Source organism: Canis lupus, chromosome 26, assembly GCF_011100685.1.
Source record: "Canis lupus familiaris isolate Mischka breed German Shepherd chromosome 26, alternate assembly UU_Cfam_GSD_1.0, whole genome shotgun sequence".
NCBI lineage: Eukaryota > Metazoa > Chordata > Mammalia > Carnivora > Canidae > Canis > Canis lupus.
This window is the reverse complement of record NC_049247.1, coordinates 7,332,229-7,346,908: the sequence shown is the minus strand read 5'-3', so window position 1 is coordinate 7,346,908 and position 14,680 is coordinate 7,332,229. Positions and strand designations below refer to the sequence as shown.

Below are 14,680 nucleotides of genomic sequence, written 5' to 3'. Positions count from 1 at the left end.
AGTCCACGTAATGACTGTCTATGGGCACAGGGGCAGTGAGGAGGATGACGCCTGCTTGCCTGTTACAATTAATCCATTTCACTGCTTCAAAGAAGGATTTAAAGTTTTTACTTTAAAGTCAGAATTTATGGACCTAATTTAAGTGAGCATCAAATAAATTAATATATATTTTATATGGGATATAATTAGATTTTTTTAAAAAAAAGAATGAGGCAGGGCAGCCCGGGTGGCTCAGTGGTTCAGTGCCGCCTTCGGCCCAGGGCGTAATCCTGGGGACCCCGGATCGAGTCCCACATCAGGCTCCCTGCATGGGGCCTGCTTCTCCCTCAGCCTGTGTCTCTGCCTCTCTGTGTGTCTCTCATGAATAAATAAATAAAATCTTAAAAAAAAAAAAAAAGGAATGAGGCAGATCTACACATCTTGATAAGAAAGATCTGGATATATTCTTTTTTTTAATTAATTTATTTGAGAGAGAGAGACAGTGTGAGCAGGAGGGGCAGAAGGAGAAGGAGAGAGAATCTCAAGCAGACTCCCCACTGAGTGTAGAGCTCCAAATCAGGCTCAATCTCATGACCCTGAGATCATGACCTAAGCTGAAACCAAGAGTTGGATATTCGACCCACTGCACCACCCAGGCACCCCTTAAGGACAAAAAATATAATAGCAGAATACTATGTACAGTCCAATTTTATTTGTTTAAAAAAATGGTTAATAATAATAGTGATAGCCAACACTTACATAACACTTTCTGTGTGTGTGGGGGGGGCAGTGTTCTCTTGTGAACACATCACACTCAGTTTCTTTATTATAACCTGACAGCTGGGTGGTATTACTATCCCCATTTTATAGAGACACTTAAATCACTTGCCCAAGGTCATGTGGGTACTTAGTAACAGAGCTGGGACATGGATGCAGCCAGGCTCACCACAGAGTCTGTGTTCATAAATATTATTTGTATATAAAAGCAAACAAGGGAGTCTGGAAACACACAAACCAAACTATTGCCATTGGTCCTATTTGTGGAGGGAGATGGGGGTGTGAGTGAGGTGCAGGAATGATCACACATTACTCCGGATCACATGTTGCTTCACATGTTGCTCCAGACACTTTACCTTATTTGAATTTTATATAATGAGAATGCATGTGTTATCTATGTAATTTTTTAAAAAACAAAACAAAATATCCCCCCAAAATTGAGCATTTAGTTTTAACCATAATGTACTTAACTGTGGCTGGTAATAGCAAATAAATACTACCTGAGACATTTTCAAACAAAGAGGAGAATTTTTAAAATAATTGTGGCCTTTTGTTAATTATGAAGTAAAAGAGGCTTGATGTAAGTACGTTTGCTAAGGAATTGTTATCAGAAAATTTGCAAAAAGGTCCCTTCCTCTATCAAATGCAATCTGGTTAAGAGTGGGCACCAGACCCCAGTTCTCTGGGCTCTGTCACTGGCTTTGCCATTTACTAGCGGGGTGACCTTGGGCAAGCTACAAAACTACCTTGTGCCTCAGTTTTTTCATCCATGAAGTAGGGATGTTAACAGCATCTAACTCACAGAGCTGCAGTGAGGATTAAACAATTGAATACAATAAAGCTCTTTCACTAGAGCCTGGCCCATGGTAAATGCTCAATAAACATTAGCTGTTATTATTATGCTAACACAGTAAATAGTGATCCGTACCAAGGACAACCCCATCAAGGTGTCAAAAAAATTTAAAAGATGTGAAAACAATATACCAAAATAGGAGCTTTAAGCAGTATTTTTTTTTAATGTTTTCTCCCTTGATACATTAATAATCTGAAATCTACTGACCTGGAGAATTTCTCTTTTATAATAATCCAGAACCTTTTGTTTGAGCCCACTATTGCACACGGACTGGAGGCAAACTAGTCTTAACACCTTGATCAGTGGGTGCTTCTGGGCAATACAGTCTTCGATGTAACTGTTGACCTGGAAACAAAATACCTAGGTATGTATTCCAGCATCCAGTTTGGGGGGCCTAATGAACTTGGTATTTACAATGATTTTTCAAAGTGGAATACACTCTGAGGCAATGCAGCTGCCTGTCTGAACACAGCACACAGCCTTCCGAGAGGCTGTGGAATGTCTGGAGTGTGTGTGACCTGAGTCTGTCTCAGTAAGAGAAGCGATTTATTGACCACAATGTAACAGGAGCTTTTTTAGAAAATAGAGAATCTTCCAGAAATGCAATAATTTTAAATTTATTAATAGAAGTGGATATTTAAAGGAATTATATGGGCAATTGCCTCAGAAGGCAAATATCTACTATTGGTCTTAAAAATGGATTTCAGGGCTGGGTCTTCATCACTCCATGTACTGCAGAAAGCACCACACAGAGCAACGTTAAATATCCATGACTTGGTGAAATCTATACTTCCACTTGCACTTGCTCTTAAAAATACCTTGGCAGAGCATGAGAATCAAAACAGTTGCTTTTCTAGCTATAATCTTACATTTGATAAATCACCAATGACTTGTTAATTTTACTGTTCACATACCTTATCAGTGTCTACTCCAGACATAAACTCCTGCTCCACTGTTAGTTTATCAAAGAAGTCTTCAGAAGCTAAAATGTAATTAGCAAATTTGCAACTTAGAAATTAAATAAATGTTGATTTATTTCAACAGTGTGCTTTTCTACACAGAATTAAGAAACAAGATGTGCAAAAAAAGAAAGCAAAAGGTTCAAACTGTCATCTGAAAACAATCTTCTAAAAACATGGAAAACCCTACAACATGCTCCTAAATTACATCGACATGTAGTTGACCACTGTACTCCTTTGCTGTCCTTAGGACTCAATACAGATCCCAAGAATTCTGCCTCGGTCACAGGGAAAGCTAATCTCCCTAGCACTTCACTCTCATCATCAAATTCAACCCAGTTTTAACTGCTTTGTAGTAACATGAAAACAAAGGGCTGATTTTCCAAAACCACGTTTTACTGCAGTTTCAAAGTAAGCTTCATAATCTACAGCACCCACATTTTATGAATAAACTCGTCTTCGGCTTAATATACATCTTCTGAGCTCTTTCAAAATACTCAATGTATGATCTCTCTACCAATTCTGCAGGAGGTTTCCAAGGGAAAGACAAAAACAAAAGCAGAAACATCACAATGCTTTGATTAAATAACCCTTAACAAGAGAGAAAAACCTAGACTTAAAAAAGAGCCTCATTACAGTGGCAAACTTACAGAAGTTTTTCTTCTCTTATCACTACAAATATTTTATTTTAGTATTAAATAAATAATGGGGAAAATGAGTTAACCACAAATGAAACATTTAACTTTGAACATATATACACTTAACACTGAGAATAACATACAATATTCAAATAGAACTGCCTTTCCCAAGGAGGTATCATGGTGCCCATGACCCTGCTGTCAGACATTGTGTATGCAAGTCAGCCTGATGAAAATCATCACTCCAAAGGATACTCACTGGTAACATCCTTGATTAACTCAGCAATTGAGGTGTGGTTTGCAAGTGAGCCTCTTGCTGCCTGCATGTGGGGCAGCTGGGAAACAAACTGCTTGATCTCTCCAACTGTCTTAGCATTGTGCCTTTCCTGAAATGGATGAAATGGCAAATGCATAATTATTTTGCTTTTAAAGATATTTATTTATTTGTTTGTTTGTTTGTTTATTTCTGAGAGACAAGTGGGGAAGCAGCAGAGCAAGAGGAACAAGGAGACTCCACGCTGAGCATAGAGCTCAACATGGGGCTTGATTCCACTACCCCAAGATCATGACCTGAACCATAATCAAGGGTCAGATGTTAACAAACTGAGCCACCCAGGTGCCCCAAGATATTTTATTTGTAAGTGTTCTGTTCTGTTGCTCAGAGATGTTTAATTTATAATCAGTGGGAAAGAAAGAACAGAATACAAATAAATCAGGCCAAAACCAGCTGTGATGTTACAAAAAAAAGAGAAAAGATGAGTCCACAGTGCCTGATTACTGTGTCAGTAGTTCTTCAGAGAGCAAACTTGTGAGGTTTTCTCCTACTATGCTGGGGCTCATATAATGATTGGTATCTGTGGGCATCTGAGTATTTGCGGGTGCACTATTAGGTTACCCACAAACACTTCTGAGGAAAAAACAAAAACATTATGTTAAGAGATGTAAAGAGCAAAAAGTGTCCTCTGTAATAAAAAAAAAAAAAGCATTCTTACTGCTGAATCTCAATCCTGAAGACTGTCCATGAACAAAGTGAACCTTGCTTAGTGATGGGAATGTTTTTTGCTAAATTTAACCATGTAAATCAAATGTAAAGTGTGAAATGTGAAAGTCAATTAATGAATATAATCCCTTAGAAAGATGAAATCTAGAAATACATACTTGGTGAAAAATTAGTTTTCAAAACTCCTCCCAGTTTTACATTTCCAAAGTCTAAATATTCAGGGCTTATCCTCTTACTGAATTTCTGTTTCCAAAATGAGCTCACCCAAGAGTAAATGAGTGACCAGGCAAGAGGAGGCAGGAAGGTGATAATGAAGTGCCTGTCTCACTGTCACCCACCACCTCTGCAGGGCTCCTCTGCTGCTGGCATGCTGGCTAAACTTAGAGCTCTCACCACAAACCCGCAAGTTCTATTCTAGAAGATCTTTTATTTATGGTACACCCGGCTTCCTCTTGAGTGAAGTAGGAAATTATGAAAAAGACAAAGGTAAAACAAATATTTATGACAAAAGCCTGCAACCACTGTTCCCGCCACCCCACAAAGAAGGAGCAAACTAAACACCTTCTATCATGGGTCGGGGACCAGGTTCCAAAAGAAACCCTAGGGACCCCCAGTTCCTTGGGAGAGAAATGTGCACCTGCACCGAAGCCCAGTTTCTGGCTGTACCTCTGCAGGCTCTTCCTCTCCTCGTGGGATGGGCAGTCTAGCCCGTGACCAAGAGCAGCAGCAAGACAGCCACACTGCCTCACCTCAAATGCTGCAGAGATCACCTTCGCTCTCTTGCTAAGCACAGAGCCCACCGCGTTGAAGTTTTTGTCGCGGATCTCAGCATAGAGCTCCTCTGCGGAATTCAGCTGAAGTTTCTTTGCTTCTGTGGGCAGATCCTTCCCACCATCACCCTGTTTCTTTGGTGCAAATTTCTCCGGAGGTAACTTCACATAACCTGAGCGGCAGTGGAAGGGAACAAGCACCTGTGTGTGTTCACTGGATGAACAGATCCAGCACCCAGGCACAAAACAAGGTTTTCCAACCCAGGAGAGAAGTAAGCCAGCTTTAGGAAACAATAGCAGAGAGCACTGAGGTTTTGAGTTTTCCACAATCAGAGTACACTTTGATCATAAATAAGTAAATTGGTTTTATTATTAAACATTTCTAAGATGTTAAATGCTGACAGAAATAAACAAGCATCGGGGCACCTGGCTGGCTCAGTGGTTGAGTGACCTGGCTTTTGGCTCAGGTCATAACTCTGGGGTCCTGGGATGGAGTCCCACACTGGGCTCCCCACAGGGAGACTGATTCTCCCTCTATGTCTCTGCCTCTCTCGTGAATAAATAAATAATTTTTAAAAAAGATTTTATTTATTCATGAGAAACACACAGAGAGAGAGAGAGAGAAAGAGAGAGGGAGAGAGAGAGATTGGCAGACACACAGGCAGAGGGAGAAGCAGGCTCCATGCAGGGAGCCCAACATGGGACTTGATTCCGGAACCCCAGCATCACTCCCTGGGCTAAAGGCGGTGCTAAACCACTGGGCCACCCAGGCTGCCCAATAAATAATTTTTTAAAAAAAGAGAAAGAAATAAACAAGCATCACGTGGGCCCAAATCAAACAAACAGGTTTGTGACCTTTGATCGAATAATCTGTTACACCTAAAAGCTAGCATCCCCAGTCTTCCATCTGGTGTCCCAACCTCAAGAGTCAGCCCTTCCCCAGATGCGCCCACTGCAATCTCTACTGTGGCATCCCTGCTTCTATGATGTGTGGCCTGCCCCTTGCCACGCCCCCTCCACACATACCCCTCCCCAAATGCAAGGCAAATGCCACCTCTCCAACAAGCTTTCCCAAACAACTGCCAGCCATGATGGTCTGCATTCTCCAAACTGCAGTGTCACTTGTATCTAACCCAGGGCCATTTGTCTTCATGAAGACAAGCACAGTTCTGCAAACTAAGCATCCACCAGCCTTTGTGGGACAGACAATAGCAGTTTTGCTGGGACTTTGTCTAATCCGGAGTCTGAAAGCCAAAAGTCAGTATTTTTCTTTTCTTTTTTAAAGATTTTATTTATTTATTCATGAGAGACACACAGAGAGAGGCAGAGACACAAACAGAGGGAGAAGGAGGCTCCATGCAGGAAGCCTGATGTGGAACTCATTCCCAGAACTCCGGGATCAGGCCCTGGGTCAAAGGCAGATGCTCAACCACTCAGCTACCCAGGGATCACCCTGTATTTTTATTTTCTCAAATATCCTCTGATTTATGTCCAAAGAAAGCACTTCCTCAAAAAAAAAAAAAAAAAAAAAAACTTTTGGATATTTTTATCTGATGACCTTTCAGTCAACACAGATGCCACTTTACTTACTGTTCTGAATGCCATAGATTTCATCAATGAGTCCTTCATATGTAAGCTGAGTAGCAAGAGGAGTTAATAAATCCACATTTCGATCGAGCAACAAGAGATTATCAAAAACGGGAAATATTGAATTTTGGCTTCCTGTAAACTCTCTCTTCATCCTGATCATCATATTGGCCACTTGCTGGAAACAAAACATTGGATCATGTGGGATGTTTCTGGGAATTAGCAGATTTTAATATGTAGCTAAAAACAGAAAGACAATCAAAAAAAGTAAAAAAAAAAAAAAAAGAAAAAAGAAAAAAGAAAAAGAAAAGAAAAACTATAGAAGAGTGAAATTGATCGAAAATAAACAGAGAAAAGCATCTGCTGTTGGCCACCCACTCCAACATGTACATGTGCACCGACGGCAGCCACTACTCAGTGAGGCACAAACTCAGATGCCGTCTATTCCTGTTATTCACTGGACTCCTGTAAAGTCGCCTTGAACACTGACTCGAGGTGAGGCTCCTTCAAGTCTCTCGTCACAACATTTTTATCAACTAATGAATGTGTAACCTTGTTTTATGTGGTTTCTATCTAAAGACACTTTATTTAGTATATATTGTTGATTCACCAACAAAGAACTCATAGTCAACAGTGCTATCGCTCTAACGCCTGAGGGCGTTAGCCAACAAAGGTATTCTCTTGGTAAGGCACACCCCAACCTTCCTGAGCTCAGGGACACTGGGCAGTGCCTCAGGACTACCTCCGGGCTGTGTTAAATAGTGAAATCACCAAAAAAAGTGCAAAAATGCAAAAATGTGGTCTTAAGTAGTGCAAGGGACTATTTAGTGGTAAAAAGGACACCTGTTTATAGCCTGAGAGCCAAAGCAAGGCAGAGCTTCACTTTACTGGACATCAGCTGGGTACATGCACATTGGACAACTCAAATGTCTTTGCCACTCTTGACATGTTCGCAAAACATTGTGAATATCAATTTTGGGGTTAAAAGTACATTTCAGTAATTAGGTAAATTCATAAATCAATAGGACTGACTGTATTTATCTGTAAATAGCTTCCTACTGTTCCCCTTTTGGGTACCAGGGCACCCCTTTCATTACCCCAGAAACATGTGCCATTTCTTACCCTGGCACACTCTCCTTTCCCAAAGATTTGGGGGATTGTTCCATACAGAGCCTGCAGGGTCATCAGCCCCTTAGCTGCATGGTAGAGGCTCGTCTGGTCACTCTCCAGGTAGCACTCCTGCGGGGAGAAAGGGTGGTTACTGTTAGCCACAGTGACTGGCTGCTCACTGGGTGCCTGCCTCTGTCTGGCACTGGGATTTTCCTCTTATTTTCCACTTTGCCTGGAAAGCGGGAGACTCAAGACCGTTTGGTCAAGCTGCTGTTGGACAGTCTAGAACACAAGACCAACGGCTTTGCTACTAGGATGCAGCTCTGGAAGCAACCAGCAGAACCTTCTGGAAGAAAAGTGTTCACCAAGCAAGCCAATTCTTATTTATCAACTCTTAGGTAAACTGATTAACAAAGACTGACAATGAGAATGGATTCTCTCACTTACTGTGGGGAGTGCAGACTTTGATGTGACATTTTGGGAAGGCCACATGCTAATATCCACAAAGAAACATATACTTTGACCCCAAAAGGGCCAGAGGACCACACAACAAAATACTTAGCAGTTTTGACAAACATGAAATTTTCATATATGCTGACAACAACTGTCCTAATATCCTGAGAAGTGAAAAGAAGTAGCTGAGCAATCTTCAAAGTATGATCTCATTTTTAGAAAATACATTTTACTTTATAAAATATATAAGATATATTTTGTAAAGGCCAACAGAGTACACACAAAACCAGTTGGGAAGTGAGAGGGGAAGTGCTCGGTTTTCACACTGACAGGTGAGAACACAGCTGTTGCCTCAGGATGCCTTGATCTGAGCCCCTCTGTGCCACTTCCCTAGCTGCTCCCTAAGACCAGTTAGAGAACCTCTGTGCCTCAATTTACTCTTCTGTAGAAGGGAGTACATTCCACATAGTGTAACAAGTAACCAAAGATAATGTACATAAAACATTAAATCCCAGCACTTGAAGCACACAGTAAGTGCTTAATAAATATTAGCTTTCATTATGTGGAATTGTTTGGATTGCTTTCACAATCATCTGCTCATAAAGTCAAATGGTATATGAGGCACTTCGGTGGCTCAATTGTTTTAAGCATCGATACTTGATTTCGGTTCCAGCCATAATCTCAGGGTCATGTGATCAAGTTCTGAGGCTCCATGCTGGGAATGGAGCCCGCTTAAGCTTCTGTCTCCGGGGAGGAGGGGCAAGATGGCGGAAGAGGAGGGTCCCCAAGTCACCTGTCCCCACCAAATTACCTAGAAAACCTTCAAATCATCCTGAAAATCTACGAATTCGGCCTGAGATTTAAAGAGAGACCAGCTGGAACACTACAGTGAGAAGAGTTCGCGCTTCTATCAAGGTAGGAAGACGGGGAAAAAGAAATAAAGAAACAAAGGCCTCCAGGGGGGAGGGGCCCCGCGAGGAGCCGGGCTGAGGCCGGGGCGAGTGTCCCCAGGACAGGAGAGCCCCGTCCCGGAGAAGCAGGAGCTGCACCGACCTTCCCGGGCGGAAAGGGGCTCGCGGGGAGTTGGAGCAGGACCCAGGAGGGCGGGGATGCCCTCGGGCTCCCCGGGACAGTAACAGACACCTGCGCCCCGGGAGAGTGCGCCGAGCTCCCTAAGGGCTGCAGCGCGCACGGGGGGACCCGGAGCAGCTCGGGGGGGCTCGGGCGGCGGCTCCGCGGAGGGGGCTGCGGGGCGGGAGCAGCTCGGAGGGGCTCGGGCGGCGGCTCCGGGAACAGCTCGGAGGGGCTCGGGCGGCGGCTCCAGGAGCAGCTCGAAGGGGCTCGGGCGGCGGCTCCGCGGAGGGGGCTGCGCCACCGGGAGCGCGAATCCAACAGCGCGGACCGGAGCACAGGGCGCCGGGACACAGCCCAGGATCCGGCCTCCCCCAGGACAGGCAGAGGACCGGAGGGCCCAGGACCGCAAGGACGCTCCTGCCCCCAGCTGAGCAGATCAGCGGCCCCGCCCCGGAGCCTCCAGGCCCTGCAGACGGAGAGCTCCGGAGTTACTGCGGAGGCTGACTCCAGGGCTCCAGAGCTGGCCCCGCCACTGGGGTTGTTCCTCCTGGGGCCTCACGGGGTAAACAACCCCCACTGAGCCCTGCACCAGGCAGGGGGCAGAGCAGCTCCCCAAAGTGCTAACACCTGAAAATCAGCACAACAGGCCCCTCCCCCAGAAGACCAGCTCGACGGACAAGTTCCAGGGGAAGTCAAGGGACTTAAAGTACACAGAATCAGAAGATACTCCCCCCGTGGATTTTGTTGTTGTTGTTGTTTTTGCTTTTTGATTTGTTTCCTTCCCCCACCCTTTTTTCCTTTCTTTCTTTTTCTTTCCCTTTTTCTTCTTCTTTTTTCTTTTTTCTTCCTTTTTTCTCTTTTCTTTTTCTCTTTTCTTTCCTTCTTTCTCGCCTCTCTTTTTCTCCTTTTCCCAATACAACTTGTTTTTGGCCACTCTGCACTGAGCAAAATGACTAGAAGGAAAACCTCACCTCAAAAGAAAGAATCAGAAACAGTCCTCTCTCCCACAGAGTTACAAAATCTGGATTACAATTCAATGTCAGAAAGCCAATTCAGAAGCACTATAATACAGCTACTGGTGGCTCTAGAAAAAAGCATAAAGGACTCAAGAAACTTCATGACTGCAGAATTTAGATCCAATCAGGCAGAAATTAAAAATCAATTGAATGAGATGCAATCCAAACTAGAAGTCCTAACGACGAGGGTTAACAAGGTAGAAGAACGAGTGAGTGACATAGAAGACAAGTTGATGGCAAAGAGGGAAACTGAGGGAAAAAGAGACAAACAATTAAAAGACCATGAAGATAGATTAAGGGAAATAAACGACAGCCTGAGGAAGAAAAACCTACGTTTAATTGGTGTTCCCGAGGGCGCCGAAAGGGACAGAGGGCCAGAATATGTATTTGAACAAATCCTAGCTGAAAACTTTCCTAATCTGGGAAGGGAAACAGGCATTCAGATCCAGGAAATAGAGAGATCCCCCCCTAAAATCAATAAAAACCGTTCAACACCTCGACATTTAATAGTGAAGCTTGCAAATTCCAAAGATAAAGAGAAGATCCTTAAAGCAGCAAGAGACAAGAAATCCCTGACTTTTATGGGGAGGAGTATTAGGGTAACAGCAGACATCTCCACAGAGACCTGGCAGGCCAGAAAGGGCTGGCAGGATATATTCAGGGTCCTAAATGAGAAGAACATGCAACCAAGAATACTTTATCCAGCAAGGCTCTCATTCAAAATGGAAGGAGAGATAAAGAGCTTCCAAGACAGGCAGGAACTGAAAGAATATGTGACCTCCAAACCAGCTCTGCATGAAATTTTAAGGGGGACTCTCAAAATTCCCCTTTAAGTTCAGTGGAACAATCCACAAAAACAAGGACTGAATAGATACCATGGTGACACTTAAACTCATATCTCTCAATAGTAACTCTGAACATGAACGGGCTTAATGACCCCATCAAAAGGCACAGGGTTTCAGACTGGATAAAAAAGCAGGACCCATCTATTTGCTGTCTACAAGAGACTCATTTTAGACAGAAGGACACCTACAGCCTGAAAATAAAAGGTTGGAGAACCATTTACTATTCGAATGGTCTTCAAAAGAAAGCAGGGGTAGCCATCCTTATATCAGATAAACTAAAATTTACCCCGAAGACTGTAGTGAGAGATGAAGAGGGACACTATATCATACTTAAAGGATCTATCCAACAAGAGGACTTAACAATCCTCAATATATATGCCCCGAATGTGGGAGCTGCCAAATATATCAATTAATAACCAAAGTGAAGAAATACTTAGATAATAATACACTTATACTTGGTGACTTCAATCTAGCTCTTTCTATACTCGATAGGTCTTCTAAGCACAACATCTCCAAAGAAACGAGAGCTTTAAATGATACACTGGACCAGATGGATTTCACAGATATCTACAGAACTTTACATTCAAACTCAACTGAATACACATTCTTCTCAAGGGCACATGGAACTTTCTCCAGAATAGACCACATACTGGGTCACAAATCGGGTCTGAACTGATACCAAAAGATTGGGATCGTTCCCTGCATATTCTCAGACCATAATGCCTTGAAATTAGAACTAAATCACGGGATCCCTGGGTGGCGCAGCAGTTTGGCGCCTGCCTTTGGCCCAGGGCGTGATCCTGGAGACCCGGGATCGAATCCCACATCAGGCTCCCAGCGCATGGAGCCTGCTTCTCCCTCTGCCTATGTCTCTGCGCCTCTCTCTCTCTGTGACTATCATAAATAAAAAAAAAAGTCCTACAAAAAAAAAAAAAAGAACTAAATCACAACAAGAAGTTTGGAAGGACCTCAAACACGTGGAGGTTAAGGACCATCCTGCTAAAAGATGAAAGGGTCAACCAGGAAATTAAGGAAGAATTAAAAAGATTCATGGAAACTAATGAGAATGAAGATACAACCGTTCAAAATCTTTGGGATGCAGCAAAAGCAGTCCTAAGGGGGAAATACAAAAGCTAACCTTACACATAAAGGAGCTAGAGAAAAAACAGCAAATAGATCCTACACCCAGCAGAAGAAGAGAGTTAATAAAGGTTTGAGCAGAACTCAACGAAATCGAGACCAGAAGAACTGTGGAACAGATCAACAGAACCAGGAGTTGGTTCTTTGAAAGAATTAATAAGATAGATAAACCATTAGCCAGCCTTATTAAAAAGAAGAGAGAGAAGACTCAAATTAATAAAATCATGAATGAGAAAGGAGAGATCACTACCAACACCAAGGAAATACAAACGATTTTAAAAACATATTATGAACAGCTATACGCCAATAAATTAGGCAATCTAGAAGAAATGGACGCATTCCTGGAAAGCCACAAACTACCAAAACTGGAACAGGAAGAAATAGAAAACCTGAACAAGCCAATAACCAGGGAGGAAATTGAAGCAGTCCTCAAAAACCTCCCAAGTCACAAAAGTCAAGGACCAGATGGCTTCCCAGGGGAATTCTATCAAACTTTTAAAGAAGAAACCATACCTATTCTCCTAAAGCTGTTTGGAAAGATAGAAAGTGATGGAGTACTTCCAAATTCGTTCTATGAGGCCAGCATCACCTTAATTCCAAAACCAGACAAAGACCCCACCAAAAAGGAGAATTACAGACCAATATCCCTGATGAACATGGATGCAAAAATTCTCAACAAGATACTAGCCAACAGGATCCAACAATACATTAAGAAAATTATTCACCATGACCAAGTAGGATTTATCCCCGGGACACAAGGCTGGTTCAACACCCGTAAAACAATCAAGGTGATTCATCATATCAGCAAGAGAAAAACCAAGAACCATATGATCCTCTCATTAGATGCAGAGAAAGCATTTGACAAAATACAGCATCCATTTCTGATCAAAACTCTTCAGAGTGTAGGGATAGAGGGAACATTCCTCAACATCTTAAAAGCCATCTACGAAAAGCCCACAGCAAATATCATTCTCAATGGGGAAGCACTGGGAGCCTTTCCCCTAAGATCAGGAACAAGACAGGGATGTCCACTCTCACCACTGCTATTCAACATATTACTGGAAGTCTTAGCCTCAGCAATCAGACAACAAAAAGACATTAAAGGCATTCAAATTGGCAAAGAAGAAGTCAAACTCTCCCTCTTCGCAGATGACATGATACTCTACATAGAAAACCCAAAAGCCTCCACCCCAAGATTGCTAGAACTCATACAGCAATTCGGTAGTGTGGCAGGATACAAAATCAATGCCCAGAAATCAGTGGCATTTCTATACACTAACAATAAGACTGAAGAAAGAGAAATTAAGGAGTCAATCCCATTTACAATTGCACCCAAAAGCATAAGATACCTAGGAATAAACCTAACCAAAGAGGTAAAGGATATATACCCTAAAAACTATAGAACACTTCTGAAAGAAATTGAGAAAGACACAAAGAGATGGAAAAATATTCCATGCTCATGGATTGGCAGAATTAATATTGTGAAAATGTCAATGTTACCCAGGGCAATTTACACGTTTAATGCAATCCCTATCAAAATACCATGGACTTTCTTCAGAGAGTTAGAACAAATTATTTTAAGATTTGTGTGGAATCAGAAAAGACCCCGAATAGCCAGGGGAATTTTAAAAAAGAAAACCATATCTGGGGGCATCCCAATGCCAGATTTCAGGTTGTACTACAAAGCTGTGGTCATCAAGACAGTGTGGTACTGGCACCAAAAACAGACACACAGATCAATGGAACAGAATAGAGAACCCAGAAGTGGACCCTCAACTTTATGGTCAACTAATATTCGATAAAGGAGGAAAGACTATCCACTGGAAGAAAGACAGTCTCTTCAATAAATGGTGCTGGGAAAATTGGACATCCACATGCAGAAGAATGAAACTAGACCACTCTCTTGCACCATACACAAAGATAAACTCAAAATGGATGAAAGATCTAAATGTGAGACAAGATTCCATCAAAATCCTAGAGGAGAACACAGGCAACACCCTTTTTGAACTCGGCCACAGTAACTTCTTGCAAGATACATCCACGAAAGCAAAAGAAACAAAAGCAAAAATGAACTATTGGGACTTCCTTGCACAGCAAAGGATACAGTCAACAAAACTCAAAGACAACCTACAGAATGGGAGAAGATATTTGCAAATGACGTATCAGATAAAGGGCTAGTTTCCAAGATCTATAAAGAACTTATTAAACTCAATGCCAAAGAAACAATCCAATCATGAAATGGGCAAAAGACTGAAGAGAAATCTCACAGAGGAAGACATAGACATGGCCAACATGCACATGAGAAAATGCTCTGCATCACTTGCCATCAGGGAAATACAAATCAAAACCACAATGAGATACCACCTCACACCAGTGAGAATGGGGCAAATTAACAAGGCAGGAAACCACAAATGTTGGAGAGGATGCGGAGAAAAGGGAACCCTCTTACACTGTTGGTGGGAATGTGAACTGGTGCAGC

The 14,680-nt window shown here is 42.5% G+C and overlaps 1 protein-coding gene across 2 annotated transcripts in view; it reads right to left on the bottom strand.

Moving 5' to 3' along the window:
• Positions 1 to 14,680, bottom strand: part of VPS33A (VPS33A core subunit of CORVET and HOPS complexes) — a 31,386-nt gene that overhangs the window by 5,400 nt on the left and 11,306 nt on the right. Inside the window, exons 5-10 of one of the 2 annotated variants that reach the window (XM_038574945.1) lie at positions 7,686 to 7,802; positions 6,567 to 6,741; positions 4,956 to 5,149; positions 3,466 to 3,592; positions 2,524 to 2,591; positions 1,817 to 1,954 (exon numbers count right to left, since the gene is read on the bottom strand). In XM_038574945.1, coding sequence (XP_038430873.1) covers positions 1,817 to 1,954; positions 2,524 to 2,591; positions 3,466 to 3,592; positions 4,956 to 5,149; positions 6,567 to 6,741; positions 7,686 to 7,802 — 819 coding nt within the window. The remainder of the gene's footprint in view (positions 1 to 1,816; positions 1,955 to 2,523; positions 2,592 to 3,465; positions 3,593 to 4,955; positions 5,150 to 6,566; positions 6,742 to 7,685; positions 7,803 to 14,680) is intronic. The other variant, XM_038574947.1, reaches the window with a different exon arrangement.